The sequence below is a fragment of the Anolis carolinensis genome, unplaced genomic scaffold, assembly GCF_035594765.1.
Source record: "Anolis carolinensis isolate JA03-04 unplaced genomic scaffold, rAnoCar3.1.pri scaffold_15, whole genome shotgun sequence".
NCBI lineage: Eukaryota > Metazoa > Chordata > Lepidosauria > Squamata > Dactyloidae > Anolis > Anolis carolinensis.
In genome coordinates this window covers 11,463,827-11,480,876 of record NW_026943826.1, presented here as the reverse complement: position 1 = coordinate 11,480,876, position 17,050 = coordinate 11,463,827, and the positions used below count along the sequence as shown (strand labels likewise).

The 17,050-nt window shown below is 47.8% G+C and overlaps 1 protein-coding gene across 4 annotated transcripts in view; it reads right to left on the bottom strand.

Moving 5' to 3' along the window:
* The window catches only part of tp73 (tumor protein p73), a 43,811-nt gene that overhangs the window by 6,997 nt on the left and 19,764 nt on the right, over positions 1 to 17,050 (bottom strand). For 3 of the 4 annotated variants that reach the window (XM_062965615.1, XM_062965616.1, XM_062965617.1), the window contains 6 exons: positions 5,068 to 5,254; positions 3,964 to 4,079; positions 2,653 to 2,762; positions 2,227 to 2,369; positions 603 to 691; positions 53 to 177 (listed from right to left, as the gene is read on the bottom strand). In XM_062965615.1, coding sequence (XP_062821685.1) covers positions 53 to 177; positions 603 to 691; positions 2,227 to 2,369; positions 2,653 to 2,762; positions 3,964 to 4,079; positions 5,068 to 5,254 — 770 coding nt within the window. The remainder of the gene's footprint in view (positions 1 to 52; positions 178 to 602; positions 692 to 2,226; positions 2,370 to 2,652; positions 2,763 to 3,963; positions 4,080 to 5,067; positions 5,255 to 17,050) is intronic. The other variant, XM_062965614.1, reaches the window with a different exon arrangement.

Sequence of the window (17,050 nt, the reverse complement as noted above, 5' to 3'; positions counted from 1 at the left end):
GTTTGCCATTATTTTGTGGAAACCAGGGGTGGGGGAACCATTGAAGACTCACTGGCGCTGAAGGAGTTGCTGTTGTTGCTGCCGATAGGAGTCCACCAACTGCTGGGGCACCAGCTCCACCAGCTCCATGCTCTCCTTGATCTTCATCAGTATCTCGAAATTCTCCCGGCCCCGAACCTGAATCAGAGGGAAACCATGAGCTCCAAATTGGTTGGGGTGAGTGGCCCAGGACCACCAGAGAGTGGAAATATATATAATTATTCAACCTGAGATATCATCTTTCTGGAAATTTTGAGGTTCTCCAACGCAAGAGAACATCATTTGAGGTTCTCCAAACCAGTAGAAACACGAGTTTCTACTGGCTACAGAGTTTACTCCTGGTACTCTGCTATGTTTTGGTGGAATTACCCAAACTTAAGAGTTATTTTTGAGTCTAACACCTCAGATTCCCCAATGGATCCCTCAAATCCAACACTGAGGGAACCATCCATCCATTCCTAAGCTCTAGACATGACTTTGCCCAAATTGAAGAGCAGGAAGGGCACCATTCCAAGTGTGACAGATATGAATCTCCCGCGGTTCTAATCACCGGTTGTGCTTACGGGAACGTAGTATGTTTCCTCTTCTCCGTGCCTCCGCTTCTTCATTCCAGCTCCCAGTGCTGGCATCCCTTGCGGACTTTGCTTGAACGCTGACGGACGGGATGAGAGGAAAGACAACAAAGAATTATGAAGAGCTTCGTTCGGGATTTGCGGCACTTCAGCACCAACGTAACTTCAGACAGGATCCGAGAGGTACCTGGCTGTGTTCCTGTATCCCAATGCTAAATTATTAATATCATGGGCAGGATCAGAGATGTGTCTGGCTATGTTCCCGTCATTTCAGCCAGGATTCCCATCATTATAGGACACAGACAGGATCTGAGAGGAACCTGGCTGTGTCCCTGTATCCAGATGCTAAGTTATTACAGCATGGGCAGGATCAGAGATGTGTCTGGTTATGTTCCCGACATTTCAGCCAGGATTCCCATCATTATCGGACACAGACAGGATCCGAGAGGTACCTGGCTATGTTCCCGACATTTCAGCCAGGATTCCCATCATTATAGGACACAGACAGGATCCGAGAGGTACCTGGCTATGTTCCCGACATTTCAGCCAGGATTCCCATCATTATAGGACACAGACAGGATCCGAGAGGTACCTGGCTATGTTCCCGACATTTCAGCCAGGATTCCCATCATTATAGGACACAGACAGGATCCGAGAGGTACCTGGCTATGTTCCTGTCTCCCAATGCCAAGTTATTACAGCATGGGGAGGATCTGAGAGGTACCTGGCTATGTTCCTGTTATTTCAGCCAGGATTCCCATCATTATAGGACACAGACAGGATCCGAGAGGTACCTGGCTATGTTCCCGACATTTCAGCCAGGATTCCCATCATTATAGGACACAGACAGGATCCGAGAGGTACCTGGCTATGTTCCCGGCATTTCAGCCAGGATTCCCATCATTATAGGACACAGACAGGATCCGAGAGGTACCTGGCTGTGTCCCTGTCTCCCAATGCTAAGTTATTACAGCATGGGCAGGATCAGAAATGTGTCTGGCTATGTTCCCGGCATTTCAGCCAGGATTCCCATCATTATAGGATACAGACAGGATCCGAGAGGTACCTGGCTATGTTCCTGTATCCCAGTGCCAAGTTATTACAGCATGGGGAGGATCAGAGATGTGTCTGGCTATGTTCCCAGCATTTCAGCCAGGACTCCCATCTTTATAGGACACAGACAGGATCCGAGAGGTACCTGGCTATGTCCCTGTCTCCCAGCATGGGGAGGATCAGAGATGTGTCTGGCTATGTTCCCATATGTTCCCGGCATTTCAGCCAGGATTCCCATCATTATCGGACACAGACAGGATCCGAGAGGTACCTGGCTGTGTCCCTGTCTCCCAATGCCACGTTATTACAGAGATGTGTCTGGCTATGGTCCCGTATATAGCCGTGAAATGCTTCTTATGTCAGTCTTGAGATCCATTGCGATCCTCTGAAGGTCTCAAGAGGATCCCAATGGATCCCAAGCCTTACATAACAAACATTTCCCGCCTATCTACAGGAACATAGCCAGGCAAGCTATCCAGGCATCACTCGTAATCCCTGGAACACGCGGCCCGTCTTGAACTACAACCCTTCTGACACGATAAATGAATGCCCTGTCACTTACTCCGCTTGTTGGGGTTGCCGTTTTTGGCCGCGCTTTCGTTCAGGGCTTGCTGCTCCCGATAATGGTCCTCGTCCGCTTTCCGGTCCCTGCCAGGGCAAGCACAGATCCGGCCTTCGAACGACCTCCGCCCCAAAACCTGCCCACTGAGGAGCAAAGCGGGTCAGTTCAACGGAGGGCGGCCATAGGGGTGCATTCCTGGACTTTGCAGATAATAACAATAACAACAACAATAATAAACCCTACTGAATGGAACTCCTTTCGGTCCATACTGGGACGCCTACAAAATGCCTAGAGAATGCACAAAGAGGTCTAGACTTCCAACAATAGAGACAAAACTTCTAGCTGATGTATTCTCGAGAAATTACTGAAGAAATCCCCACGGACATCTTGGCCCACATCCTGCAATCTGGGCCATGCGCGACTTACTCTCGCGTTTCCAGCGTGATGATGATGAGGATGGGACGCCGGTTCATTCCGCCGACGCAGCTGCTGTTGCACATGAAATTGTAGAGGATGGTGGTGAATTCGGTGCCCACCTGCCCCAAAGGAAAAGGAGAGAGATGATGACACAGAAGTAATTTGTTTACTTCCCTGACATAGAGTAAGAATACCTAATTTCTCAGGAAATTAATGCTCAATGCTATGAAACCAGGGAGATGTCGTTTGCATATTTGCCTCCTAAGCACTAACTTCTTTACAGACACGTGGTACTTCATGCTCTGCTTGCTGTGAGCTGAATGCTCAACTATAAGTATCCTGCGTTTGCATGTTTGCCTCCTAAGCTCTCTTCCTGCTCTGCTTGCTGTGAGCTTAATGCTCAACTATAGGCATCCTGCGTTTACATGTTTGCCTCCTAAGCTCTGAATTTTTTACATACTCCATGCTCTGCTTGCTGTGAGCTGAATGCTCAACTATAAGTATCCTGCGTTTGCATGTTTGCCTCCTAAGCTCTCTTCACGCTCTGCTTGCTGTGAGCTTAATGATCAACTATAAGTATCCTGCATTTGCATGTTTGCCTCCCAAGCTCTAAATTCTTTACAGCCACGTGGTACTTCATGCTCTGCTTGCTGTGAGCTGAATTCTGAACTAGAAGTATCCTGCGTTTGCATGTTTGCCTCCTAAGCTCTCTTCACGCTCTGCTTGCTGTGAGCTTAATGCTCAACTATAAGTATCCTGCTTTCGCATGTTTGTCTAAGCTCCAAATTCTTTACAGCCACGTGGCACTTCATGCTCTGCTTGCTGTGAGCTGAATGCTCAATTATAAGTATCCTGCATTCGCATATTTGTCTTCTTAGCACTGAATTCTTTACAGCCACATGATACTTCACGCTCTGCTTGCTGTGAGCTGAATGCTCAGCTATAAGTATCCTGCTTTTGCACGTTCGCCTCCTAAGCTCTGAATTCTTTACAGCCATGTGATACTTCACGCTCTGCTTGCTGTGAGCTTAATGCTTAACTATAAGTATCCTGCATTTGCATCTTTGCCTCCTAAGCTCTGAATCCTTTACAGCCACGTGGTACATCACACTCTGCTTGCTGTGAGCTGAATGTTCAACTATAAATATCCTGCTTTTGCATGTTTTTGGATGTTCTGCTATCCAAAGGGAAGGGAAGAAATGGGAAGAGAAAGGCAGGGAGGAAGGAAGAGGAACGCTGAGTATAGACACTAGTACGTACAATAGTATACACAATGCTGGGTATAAGAATAAAATAAAAATAAGAAAAAGGTAAAATTACCTGTGGAGGCTCATACGGAACCATGACGCTCTGCCTCCCAGTCACTGGGTCGTCCACATACTGGGAGAGGTTGTTGCCTTCCACACGGATGAGGTGGCTGGCTGGAGCCGAGAGACCTACAGAGGAAAATGGCAGGTTTACTATGCTTGGAAAAGGCTTTCCAGAATAACTCACCACTGCACCGAAGTATTGATAACATAAGAATGATTGTTGATGTTGTACTCCAGGACTGGAAACGCCTATGACCACTGCATCACACAAGAAAAAATTGGGAATAAGAAAGGAAGATATATACTCCAGAAAGGTTTAGCAAAAGGTGAGAATCAAACAATAATTTTAAAGTTCCAGAGGTGGCAAAGTAAAGGAACAGCCAGAAATCACGTAAGTCCAAAATCAGGAAGACATAGCTAGTAAGACATGAATCAGAGTACATGAACAGGAACATGGAAAAAATCCAAAATTAAAGCTTGACTTGAACCAGGAACAAGAGAACTCAGGCTTAGCTTCTCACTCTCACGCAATGTTGCCTGAACTGACCTTAAAGTAAACAACTTGCTGCTTAATAGTATAACTAGTAAAACTTGAACAAAAGTACATGAACAGGAACATTGAAAAAATCCAAAATTAAAGCTTGACTTGAACCAGGAACAAGAGAACTCAGGCTTAGCTTCTCACTCTCACGCAGCGTTGCCTGAACTGACTCTAAAGTAAACAACTTAATTGCTTAATAGACACCCATGAAAGCATTTTGTTTCCCGTGAATTTCTTTCCCAACTTTCCCACGTAATCTCTCCGAATAACGAAATCTATTCTCGGCTCTGATTTGTAAACAAAGACTTTGGTTGATCTTTGGTTCTCAGGGGAACCCTCCTTATCACTGAGCTCTTCACTCAATTCCTTATCTGCTGTTGCTACTTCTGAATGTCCTTGCAATTCTATCTAAATCATCTGTTAAACCATCAACTTCTGGTGACAGAATGGCAACACTTTTTAAGCTCTCCAGGGTCCTGAACCCGTCCCTGATGTAAGTCCAGGACCTTGGAGAACTGGCACACACAAACTTCGAAGTCCTCTATCGCTGAAGAAACAATACTACAGTCTCACCGTCATTGAAGTCACGCCCAAGTTCGTGGTTCGGGCACCGTTTGACCACTTCTGTCACGTGCTCGGCCTTCTTGTAGACGGGCATGGCGCGGATGATGGTCCCCGGCGGAGGAGGGCCGGACACTTTGATCTGGATGGGGCATGTCTTGGCGATCTGACAGTAGAGCTTCTTCAGCAGCGGGGAATACTAGGAAGAGGAGGAAAATTCGTAGGAATCAGCCACCACTACAGTCAGCCCTGGTGTGGTTTGGAGGAGGATGGACCATGGATGATGGGACTTGAATATGAGAGTTGTACTTCACCCAAGAGTTGACAACCCACAGTGGTCAACTCCTGCACTGAAATCCTGGAGGACGACTCTTGGAAAGTTTACCTTTCGGGACTCCAGTTCGCCAAGACTAGGGTTTGGGAAAGATCTTGCCAAACTAGTGGAACCATGGGTGATAGGACTTGCAGTACCTTCACTCACTTCCCGAGACCACTGTGACCCCTACCAATGACGGATCAAGACAAAACTTGGCACACAGAGCCCTCATGACCCACTCTACATCCCGGTGTGGTTTGGAGGAGGATGGACCATGGATGATGGGACTTGAATATGAGAGTTGTACTTCACCCAAGAGTTGACCACCCAAAGTGGTCAACTCCTACCCTGAAATCCTGGAGGACGACTCTTGGAAAGTTCTCCAGATATCCTAGCATGGAGGTGGCCTCCTAGTTGTGCAATCATGAGAGACGTAGTTTCACACGGTATTTAGCCTTCTCTGCCTAAGGGTACTGGTGTCTCACCAAACTACAAATCCCATGATTCCATGGCAGTTGGAAAGTCTCATGTCCAACCATCATATTGACTCAAAACCCTGGAGAACCCTGCCAAGTCGGACATAGTAGTCCAAGTGCAGAGAGTTATGATCCATGTACAATTGTTTGGGGAAGACTAGGGTTTGCCAAATTAGCGGAACCATGGACGATGGGACTTGCAGTACCTTCACTCACTTCCTGAGACCACTGTGATCCCCACCAATGATGGATCAAGACAAAACTTGGCACACAGAGGACCCATGACTTACTCTACATCGTGGTGCGGTTTGGAGGACATTGTAGTTCAATGGTCCCTAACTACAGAGAATTATGATCCTTGTACAATTGTTTGGGGAAGACTAGGGTTTGCCAAATTAGCGGAACCATGGACGATGGGACTTGCAGTACCTTCACTCACATCCTGAGACCACTGTGACCCCCACCAATGACGGATCAAGACAAAACTTGGCACACAACTACAGAGAGTTATGATCCTTGTACAATTCTTTGGGGAAGACTAGGGTTTGCCAAATTAGTGGAACCATGGACGATGGGACTTGCAGTACCTTCACTCACATCCTGAGACCACTGTGACCCCCACCAATGACGGATCAAAACAGAACTTGGCACACAACTACAGAGAGTTATGATCCTTGTACAATTCTTTGGGGAAGACTAGGGTTTGCCAAATTAGTGGAACCATGGACGATGGGACTTGCAGTACCTTCACTCACGTCCTGAGACTACTGTGACCCCCACCAATGACGGATCAAAACAGAACTTGGCACACAACTACAGAGAGTTATGATCCTTGTACAATTCTTTGGGGAAGACTAGGGTTTGCCAAATTAGTGGAACCATGGACGATGGGACTTGCAGTACCTTCACTCACGTCCTGAGACTACTGTGACCCCCACCAATGACGGATCAAAACAGAACTTGGCACACAACTACAGAGAGTTATGATCCTTGTACAATTGTTTGGGGAAGACTAGGGTTTGCCAAATTAGCGGAACCATGGATGATGGGATTTGCAGTACCTTCACTCACTTCCTGAGACCACTGTGACCCCCACCAATGATGGATCAAGACAAAACTTGGCACACAGAGGACCCATGACTTACTCTACATCGTGGTGCGGTTTGGAGGACATTGTAGTTCAATGGTCCCTAACTACAGAGAGTTATGATCCTTGTACAATTGTTTGGGGAAGACTAGGGTTTGCCAAATTAGCGGAACCATGGACGATGGGACTTGCAGTACCTTCACTCACGTCCTGAGACTACTGTGACCCCCACCAATGACGGATCAAAACAGAACTTGGCACACAACTACAGAGAGTTATGATCCTTGTACAATTCTTTGGGGAAGACTAGGGTTTGCCAAATTAGCGGAACCATGGACGATGGGACTTGCAGTACCTTCACTCACGTCCTGAGACTACTGTGACCCCCACCAATGACGGATCAAGACAAAACTTGGCACACAGAGCGCCCATGACCCACTCTACACCCTGGTGCGGTTTGGCGGAGGATGGACCATGGATGATGGGACTTGCATATGGGAGTTGTACTTCGCCCAAACTTTGAATGTTGCCCCCTTTGCTACGTCCTTTCATCTCCTTTCCATCGGGAAACATCCGGCGTGGTTTGACGAGTCCCTACATGGCACGGCATGTTTGGCTGTGGAGGACATTCCACCATCCTCCCCGTACACAATGCGGACGCTGTGCCAAAACACCCCATCCCCGCAAAAGTGATCCCTTTAATGTTATCACCTCATGCAACAAGCATTCAAGGTATGTCAAAGCGCCGAGGAGGTGCCTGTCCATACATGTCCTTCCTGCGTAATATTCCATGAAGATGGTTCCTCAAGAGCAAAACAAGGCTTGGAAAAGCTGGATGGTGTACTACACTTCTCAGAATCTCCTGGCCACCACCGTAAACATCTCCAGCTTAGATTCGTTGTCTTCTCCGTGAAGGTTTGACCATGTTTGAACCTGTTATGGTGGTGAACACTTCAAGGAACTTAGGACATTGGCCATTGCTCTACCTGGTCCAGATCTAAGCACCAACCATGGTTCTCCATAGTTACAGAAAGGATTTTCCTACACACACCTAGAAACCCTTGGTGGTCTTCCATATGAGTAAAACCCAACCCTGCTTTGTGGTTGTGTGCCTTCAAGTCATCTCTATGGCAAAGCTTGATATGAAGGAGTTTTTGGTGGATTCATTGTCTTCTCCGCGATGGTTTGACCATGTTTGAACCTGTTATGGTGGTGAACACTTCAAGGAACTTAGGACATTGACCATTGTTCTACCTGGTCCAGATCTAAGCACCAACCATGGTTCTCCATAGTTACAGAAAGGATTTTCCTACACACACCTAGAAACCCTTGGTGGTCTTCCATATGAGTAAAACCCAACCCTGCTTTGTGGTTGTGTGCCTTCAAGTCATCTCTATGGCAAAGCTTAATATGAAGGGGTTTTTGGAGGATGAGAGAGTACGACTTCTTACTCATTATTACTCTAGAGGAGGCGCTCGGCTGCAGGCAGGCGTCCACGTTTTCTGGGCCTGCATGCCACACGCACACACACTCTTTCGAAGGAGGCAAGTTCTCATTCTTACTCTAGAGGAGGCGCTCGGCTGCAGGCAGGTGTGTACACTTTCTGGGCCTGTGCATCACATACACACACTCTTTCCAATGCAAGTAGGCAACACGCAAGTTCTCATTCTTACTCTAGAGGAAGCGCTCGGCTGCAGGCAGGTGCACACGCTTTCTGGGCCTGCATGCCACACGCACACACTATCTTTCTAAGGAGGCAAGTTCTCATTCTTACTCTAGAGGAGGCGCTCGGCTGCAGGCAGCCGTGCACAATTTCGGGGCCTGCATGCACACACACACACTCTCCCTTTCTAAGGCAACTGGCAAATTCACATTCTTACTCTAAAGGAGGCACTTGGCTGCAGGCAGGTGCGTGCGCCTTCTGGGCCTGCATGCCACACACACACACATACTCTTTCCAATGAGGCAAGTTCTCATTCTTACTCTAGAGGAGGCGCTTGGCTGCAGGCAGCCATGTACAATTTCAGGGCCTGCGTGTACATACACACACTCTCTTTCTAAGCAAGGAGGCAACAGGCAAATTCTCATACTTACTCTAGAGGAGGCGCTCGGCTGCAGGCAGGCACCCACGTTTTCTGGGCCTGCATGCCACACGCACACACACTCTTTCCAAGGAGGCAAGTTCTCATTCTTATTCTAGAGAAGTCGCTTGGCTGCAGGCAGGTGATTGCACTTTCTGGTCCTGCACACCACACACGTACTCTCTTTCCAATGCAAGTAGGCAACACACAAGTTCTCATTCTGACTCTAGAGGAGGCGCTCGGCTGCATGGAGGCATGCACACTTTCTGGGACTGAATGCCACACGCACACTTTCTGGGACTGAATGCCACACACACACTCTCTTTTCAAGCTCATTCTTACTCTAGAGGAGGCGCTTGGCTGCAGGCAGCCGTGCACAATTTCGGGGCCTGTGTGCACATACACACTCTTTTTCTAAGGCAAGGAGGCAACAGGCAAATTCACGTTCTTACTCTAGAGGAGGTTCTTGGCTGCTTTCGTATCGAGTTGATTTCCATACTGGGAGGGGCCTAAAGGTAACAAAAGTAATGAAAGAACGGCTGAAACGAAGCAAAACGGTTCCATGAACAACTCTACTAGCCACTATCTTTCTATTGATGCAGCCTAGAATCGTATTGGCTTTTTTCGCTGCCGTGTCACACTCTTGGCTCACATTCAGCTTGTGGTCTACTAAGACACCTAGACTGTTTTCAAGCCAGGTGTCGTCTCCCATCCTATTTTGGAGACCTATTTTGGATTGACACTGAGAAGGATATTTTTTACGGACACCCATTCCCAGAATCATCCATCAGTCAAAGGACCCTTTTCATGCTGGCATTGCCAGACACGTCCCCGACATGCCTGGGAGACGGAACAGCTCCGGGACGGCGGAGGGGCTTTTTACGCTAAGCTGCTTGTGGTGCAAATGATCCGCCGGTGCAGACTTGCCTCCCTTGATAACCCCAACAAGCCCCGACAGCTCCGGGAGGCCTTCCAAGACCCATCACCCACAACAACAACAGACCCATTTCGGAGTCATCTCTTGCACAGCGCTATGTTCTGCTAGACCTTGGATGGGGTGATCCATGCGAAAGAGGCCCACCCAGCTTGAGATCTCAAAGACCATCCTGGACCAGAGTTGGAAGAGACCTCATGGGCCACCCAGTCCAACCCTGTTCTGCCAAGAAGCAGGCATGGGTTTGCACAAGTGGATCGTTCTTTCTCCCTCTCCTTCAGACTCTTCTCATGTGTGTTGTTCTCCTTTCTCGCTACCAGGGACAGCTCCTTTTGAGAAAAGGCCAAGACAAAACCTTCCAGCCAAACCCTCTCTGCCAAGGCGCCTGGAGCTATCCGGCCCTTCCTTTCTTGCAACAGCAGAAGCGGAATTGAAGGTGTTGAGAAAAATATATCACAGAGGTTTATTTGTTAGGCCTTACGACTGACCAGGAGGACCTCTTGTCTTGTCTGGATTCAGTTCCAATTTGTTTGCCCTCATCCAGTCCGACAAGAGTTCAGGACCAAAACAGCCTCCTTAGTGACAGGTGGGAAGGAGTGACAGAGTTGGACATCATCTGCGTACAGATGACACCATACTCCAAAACTCCTGATGATCTCTCCCAACGGCAGCCCTTTTTGTCCCCTGCTTCTTATTCAATCTGAGGGAACATCTTCCTGGAAATGTTGAGGTTCTCCAACCCAAACTTCTGCTGGACCACGCATAAGTTTCTGCTGGTTATGGAGTTTACTCCTGGTACTCTGCTATATTTTGGTGGAATTACCCTAACTGAAGGCACTGCTTCTCGACTTCTCCTCCAACCCTATGATTCTATGACTTTTCCAATCACATTTTACCATTATGGTGTCCATGAAGTTCCTGGAACCAAACCCAAGAGCTCACTGCATATGATTGATGGTCAAAAAAGTGGACGCCGTTCCATCTCTTGGGGTTTTCCAATGAAGACAAGAAGAAGGAGAAGAAGCCAAACATAAAGCAAGCAATGTTCTCCTCCTGAGTGTTTGGGGTTTTCATGGAAGACTAGAAGAAGGAGAAGAAGCCAAAGACGAGGCAAGCAACGTTCTCCTCCTGAGCGTTTGGGGTTTCCATGGAAGACGAGAAGAAAGAGAAGAAGCTAAAGATGAGGCAAGCAACGTTCTCCTCCTGAGCATGGTAGACTAGAAGAAGGAGAAGAAGCCAAAGACGAGGCAAGCAACGTTCTCCTCCTGAGCATGGAAGACCAGAAGGAGAAGAAGCCAAAGATGAGGCAAGCAACATTCTCCTCTTGAACATTTGTGGTTTCCATGGAAGACTAGAAGAAGGAGAAGAAGCCAAAGATGAGGCAAGCAATGTTCACCTCCTGAGCATGGTAGACTAGAAGAAGGAGAAGAAGCCAAAGATGGGGCAAGCAACGTTCTCCTCCTGAGAGTTCCATGGAAGATGAGAAGAAGGAGAAGAAGCCAAAGACGAGGCAAGCAACGTTCTCCTCCTGAGAGTTCCATGGAAGATGAGAAGAAGGAGAAGAAGCCAAAGACGAGGCAAGCAACGTTCTCCTCCTGAGAGTTCCATGGAAGATGAGAAGAAGGAGAAGAAGCCAAAGACGAGGCAAGCAACGTTCTCCTCCTGAGAGTTCCATGGAAGATGAGAAGAAGGAGAAGAAGCCAAAGACGAGGCAAGCAACGTTCTCCTCCTGAGCATGGTAGACTAGAAGAAGGAGAAGAAGCCAAAGATGGGGCAAGCAACGTTCTCCTCCTGAGAGTTCCATGGAAGATGAGAAGAAGGAGAAGAAGCCAAAGATGAGGCAAGCAACGTTCTCCTCCTGAGCATGGTAGACTAGAAGAAGGAGAAGAAGCCAAAGATGGGGCAAGCAACGTTCTCCTCCTGAGAGTTCCATGGAAGATGAGAAGAAGGAGAAGAAGCCAAAGATGAGGCAAGCAACGTTCTCCTCCTGAGAGTTCCATGGAAGATGAGAAGAAGGAGAAGAAGCCAAAGACGAGGCAAGCAACGTTCTCCTCCTGAGAGTTCCATGGAAGATGAGAAGAAGGAGAAGAAGCCAAAGACGAGGCAAGCAACGTTCTCCTCCTGAGAGTTCCATGGAAGATGAGAAGGAGAAGAAGCCAAAGATGAGGCAAGCAATGTTGTCCTCCTGAGCGTTTGGAGAGCTCTGGACCCAGCTGTGAGCATCTCATCCACTTCTTCTTCCAAGCAGGTCCTGTCGCCTCTCTCTCACCCGCTCGGGGCTGCCAGGCGGATGTGTCCCGACAGAATCCCGGCCGATAAGATCTTGTTGATCATCATGGCTTGACGCAGAGCTGTCTGGACTTGAATGGCAACGGGAGGGATTGCCTTCCATCCTTCTCAAAGGGAGTGGTGTCAACTCTACGTAGGATGCTCACGATGCTTCTCTCCAAACCAAGCTTCCTTCCCTCTTCCTTTGCCCCTTCTTTCGTTCCTCATTCAACTCTCCTCCACATATGTGGGCCTGCAGTCAATACATCCCACGAAACCAGGACAAGAAAGACAGCAAGCGAGGAAGAAACCCACTGCCCGGGGCGGCTAATTTCCCCTCTCTCTGGAAGCAAGCAGCTGCAGGGCCCCCTTCGCCGGGCAGGTTTGGGCAGAGAGCGGCGGAGAGGTGATAATAACGTGTCTGTCATTTCCCTCCAACGTGTAGCATCTTGCAAACCGCAAATACCGTTAACCAGCCCGGCCAAATCTGTTAGGACGGGGAGAGGAGGAGAGCACATGCCTAGCGCACGGAGCGAGCCGGCTTTCTCATTATTATCTGGAAATTGGGGGGGGGGGGAGAGCATCAGAGAGAAATGCCTGCCGCATTGCACAGCGAGGGGAGATGGGTCCAGGAGCACCCGTTCTTCCTCGCTCACATCCTTTGTCCAACTAGTTTTAACTAAACTTTCGATCCAAAAATTGCATCGTTTTACTCTAGAGGAGAGGCGCTCAGCTGCAGGCAGGCGTGTGCTTTAAGGAGATGTTTTATCTATTTCTACTCTAGAGGAGAGGCGCTCAGCTGCAGGCAGGTGTGCGCTTTAAGGAGACGTCTTATCTATTTCTACTCTAGAGAAGAGGTGCTCAGCTGCAGGCAGGTGCGTGCTTTAAGGAGACGTCTTATCTATTTCTACTCTAGAGGAGAGGCGCTCAGCTGCAGGCAGGTGTGCGCTTTAAGGAGACGTCTTATCTATTTCTACTCTAGAGGAGAGGCGCTCAGCTGCAGGCAGGTGTGCGCTTTAAGGAGATGTCTTATCTATTTCTACTCTAGAGGAGAGGCGCTCAGCTGCAGGCAGGTGCGTGCTTTAAGGAGACATCTTATCTATTTCTACTCTAGAGGAGAGGCGCTCAGCTGCAGGCAGGTGCGTGCTTTAAGGAGACATCTTATCTATTTCTACTCTAGAGAAGAGGTGCTCAGCTGCAGGCAGGTGCGTGCTTTAAGGAGACGTCTTATCTATTTCTACTCTAGAGAAGAGGTGCTCAGCTGCAGGCAGGTGCGTGCTTTAAGGAGACGTCTTATCTATTTCTACTCTAGAGGAGAGGCGCTCAGCTGCAGGCAGGCGTCTGCTTTAAGGAGACGTCTTATCTATTTCTACTCTAGAGGAGAGGCGCTCAGCTGCAGGCAGGTGTGCGCTTTAAGGAGACGTCTTATCTATTTCTACTGTAGAGAAGAGGTGCTCAGCTGCAGGCAGGTGCGTGCTTTAAGGAGACGTCTTATCTATTTCTACTCTAGAGGAGAGGCGCTCAGCTGCAGGCAGGTGTGCGCTTTAAGGAGACGTCTTATCTATTTCTACTCTAGAGGAGAGGCGCTCAGCTGCAGGCAGGTGTGCGCTTTAAGGAGACGTCTTATCTATTTCTACTCTAGAGAAGAGGCGCTCAGCTGCAGGCAGGTGCGTGCTTTAAGGAGACGTCTTATCTATTTCTACTCTAGAGGAGAGGCGCTCAGCTGCAGGCAGGTGTGCGCTTTAAGGAGACGTCTTATCTATTTCTACTCTAGAGGAGAGGTGCTCAGCTGCAGGCAGGTGTGCGCTTTAAGGAGACGTCTTATCTATTTCTATTCTAGAGAAGAGGTGCTCAGCTGCAGGCAGGTGTGTGCTTTAAGGAGACGTCTTATCTATTTCTACTCTAGAGGAGGCGCTCGGCTGCAGGCAGACTCACACACTTTCTGGGCCTGCATGCTAAACATGCACACACTCTCTTTCCAAGGCAAGGGGGCAAGTTCTATTCTTATTCTAGATGAGGCGCTCAGCTGCAGGCAGGCGCACACACTTTCTGTGCCTGCACGCCACACACACTCTCTCTTTCCAAGGCAACAGGCAAGTTCTCATTCTTACTCTAGAGGAGGCTCATGGCTTTTGTAATCTTCATGACTGAACTCTGTATGTTTGCTTCCTAAGCTCTCAATTCTTTACAACCACGTGGCACTTCATGCTCTGCTTGCTGTGAGCTGGATGCTCAACTTTAAGCATATTTTTGTATGCTTTGCTGTATTTTTGGGTAGTTTTCCCAAGAATAGAATAAAATAAACCTGAGCCCCCAAGTCTTCAAGAGCTTCGAAGTCTTCAAGAGTTTCGAAGTCCTCAAGAGTTTTGAAGTCTTCAAGAGCTTCGAAGTCTTCGAGAGCTTTGAAGCCTTCAAAGTTTCGAAGTCTTTAAGAGTTTCGAAGTCTTTAAGTTTCAAAGTCTTCGAGAGTCTCGAAGTCTTCAAGAGTTTCGAAGTCTTCGAGAGTTTCGAAGTCTTCGAGAGTCTCGAAGTCTTCGAGAGCTTCGAAGTCTTCAAGAGCTTCGAAGTCTTCAAGAGTTTTGAAGCCTTCAAAGTTTCGAAGTCTTCAAGAGCTTCGAAGTCTTCAAGAGCTTTGAAGTCCTCAAGAGCTTCGAAGTCTTCGTGAGTTTCGAAGTCTTCAAGAGCTTCGAAGTCTACAAGAGATTCGAAGTCTTCAAGAGCTTCGAAGTCTTCAAGAGATTCGAAGTCTTCAAGAGTTTCAAAGTCTTTAAGAGTTTCGAAGTCTTTAAGAGTTTCGAATTCCTCGAGAGTTTCGAAGTCTTCAAGAGTTTCAAAGTCTTTAAAAGTTTCAAAGTCTTTGAGAGTTTCGAAGTCTTTGAGAGTTTCGAAGTCTTTGAGAGTTTCGAAGTCTTTAAGAGTTTCGAAGTCTTCAAGAGTTTCAAAGTCCTCAACAGTTTCGAAGTCCTCAAGAGTTTCGAAGTCTTCGAGAGTTTCGAAGTCTTCAAGAGTTTCGAAGTCTTTAAGAGTTTCGAAGTCTTTAAGAGTTTCGAAGTCCTCAAGAGTTTCGAAAAGGACAAGTAACAGGTGCACAGTGATTCCACTTTGATGTCCAAGGATGATGACTTTGGATGGACCTCGTCTTCTTCTACAAACCATCCAAAGCCTGCATCCTTCAACAGCACGGCTTCGAAAGAAGAACACGCAAGACTTGCGAGACAGTGGGTACCAAGTCTGATAGGCGACTTGAGAAAAATACTAATTATCTATCAGTTACCAGCTGCCTGGCGTGGCAAGGAAGGCATCGAGGCAGCTGTGATCTAACAAGTTTGGGCAGATCCGGCAAGCCGAGGGCCTGATGGCTTTGCGCCTGTCGGTGGGGGACCAACATGCTCCGTCACGCTATAGAACCGATGGAGAGAAGCCGTGGTTGAGGGGACATGGGCCGGGGGAAAGAGATGCTACTCCGGCGAGTGCTTCGTTCACATCCACAAAGCTCAGCCATGTGAGGATACCCGATCCAGAATTCTCCCAAATCCTGGCTGAGACAGTGACACCAGAGATTCCACCTCAACGTGACGAAATCCTGATAGTAAGAGCTGTCTGGCCATCAGGTGTATATGAAACATGCATACGTGTCACGTGTAGACTTAAGTCTCGTCTCTCTATAAATATTCCAAAACATCTTGGATATGGGATATTATTATTCATAGAATCATAGAGTTGGAAGAGACAAGATAGACCCACTAAGAAGGTCCAACCAATGCTACGTTCATTCAACTGTAGTCAACTGGAAGCACCAAGGATCAGCTTTGGTTGAATCATCTTGTCTCTTGGAGAAGGTGGCTTGGGACCATCTCCTCTATGCCAGGACGAGGACAGATATAATTTAAGGTCATGGTCATGGGACCATCTCCTTCCATGCTAGGACGAGGAGAGATTCATGGGCATCAACTGGTATCATCAAGGGTCAGATTGAGTTGTATCTCCTGTTTAATATCATTTAAGGTCATAGTCTTTTGGGGATGGTGCCTTGGGACCATCTCCTTCTATACCAGGACGAGGACAGATATAATTTAAGGTCATGGTCATGGTCATGGGATCATCTCCTTCCATGCTAAGACGAGGACGGATTCATGGGCATTAACTGGTATCATCAATGGTCAGATTGTGTTGTATCTCCTGTTCTATGTCATTTAAGGTCATGGTCCTTTGTAGAAGGTACCTTGGGGCCATCTCCTTTCATACCAGGATGAGGACAGATATAATTTAAGGTCATGGTCATGGTCATGAGACCATCTCCTTCCATGTTAGGACAAGGAGAGATTCATGGACATCAACTGGTATCATCCATGGTCAGATTGGGTTGTATCTCCTGTTCTATATTATTTAAGGTCATGGTCTTTTGGAGAAGGTACCTTGGGACCATCTCCTTCCATGCCAGGATGAGGACAGATTCATGGGCATCAACTGGTATAATCGAACAGGAGATGCAACCCAAGCTGACTCTTGGTGATACCAGGGTCAGGTAGGAGATGATACCAAATGACAATTGCCTTAAATGTTCTCGAAGAGAAAAACACAATCTAATCTGACGATGCCAACTGGGATGGAAGGTCTCTAGGGTTTGTCCTAGTCCTGGCATAGAGGAGATGTTCCCAAGCCACCTCCTCCAAATGACAATTTCCTTTAATATTATAGAACGGAAGGTTCATTTAAGGATATAGTCTTTTGGAGAAGGTACCTTGGGACCATCTTCTTCCATACCAGGACGAGGACAGATGCATGGGCATTAAATGGTATCACCAAGGGTCAGATTGTGTTGTATCTCCTGTT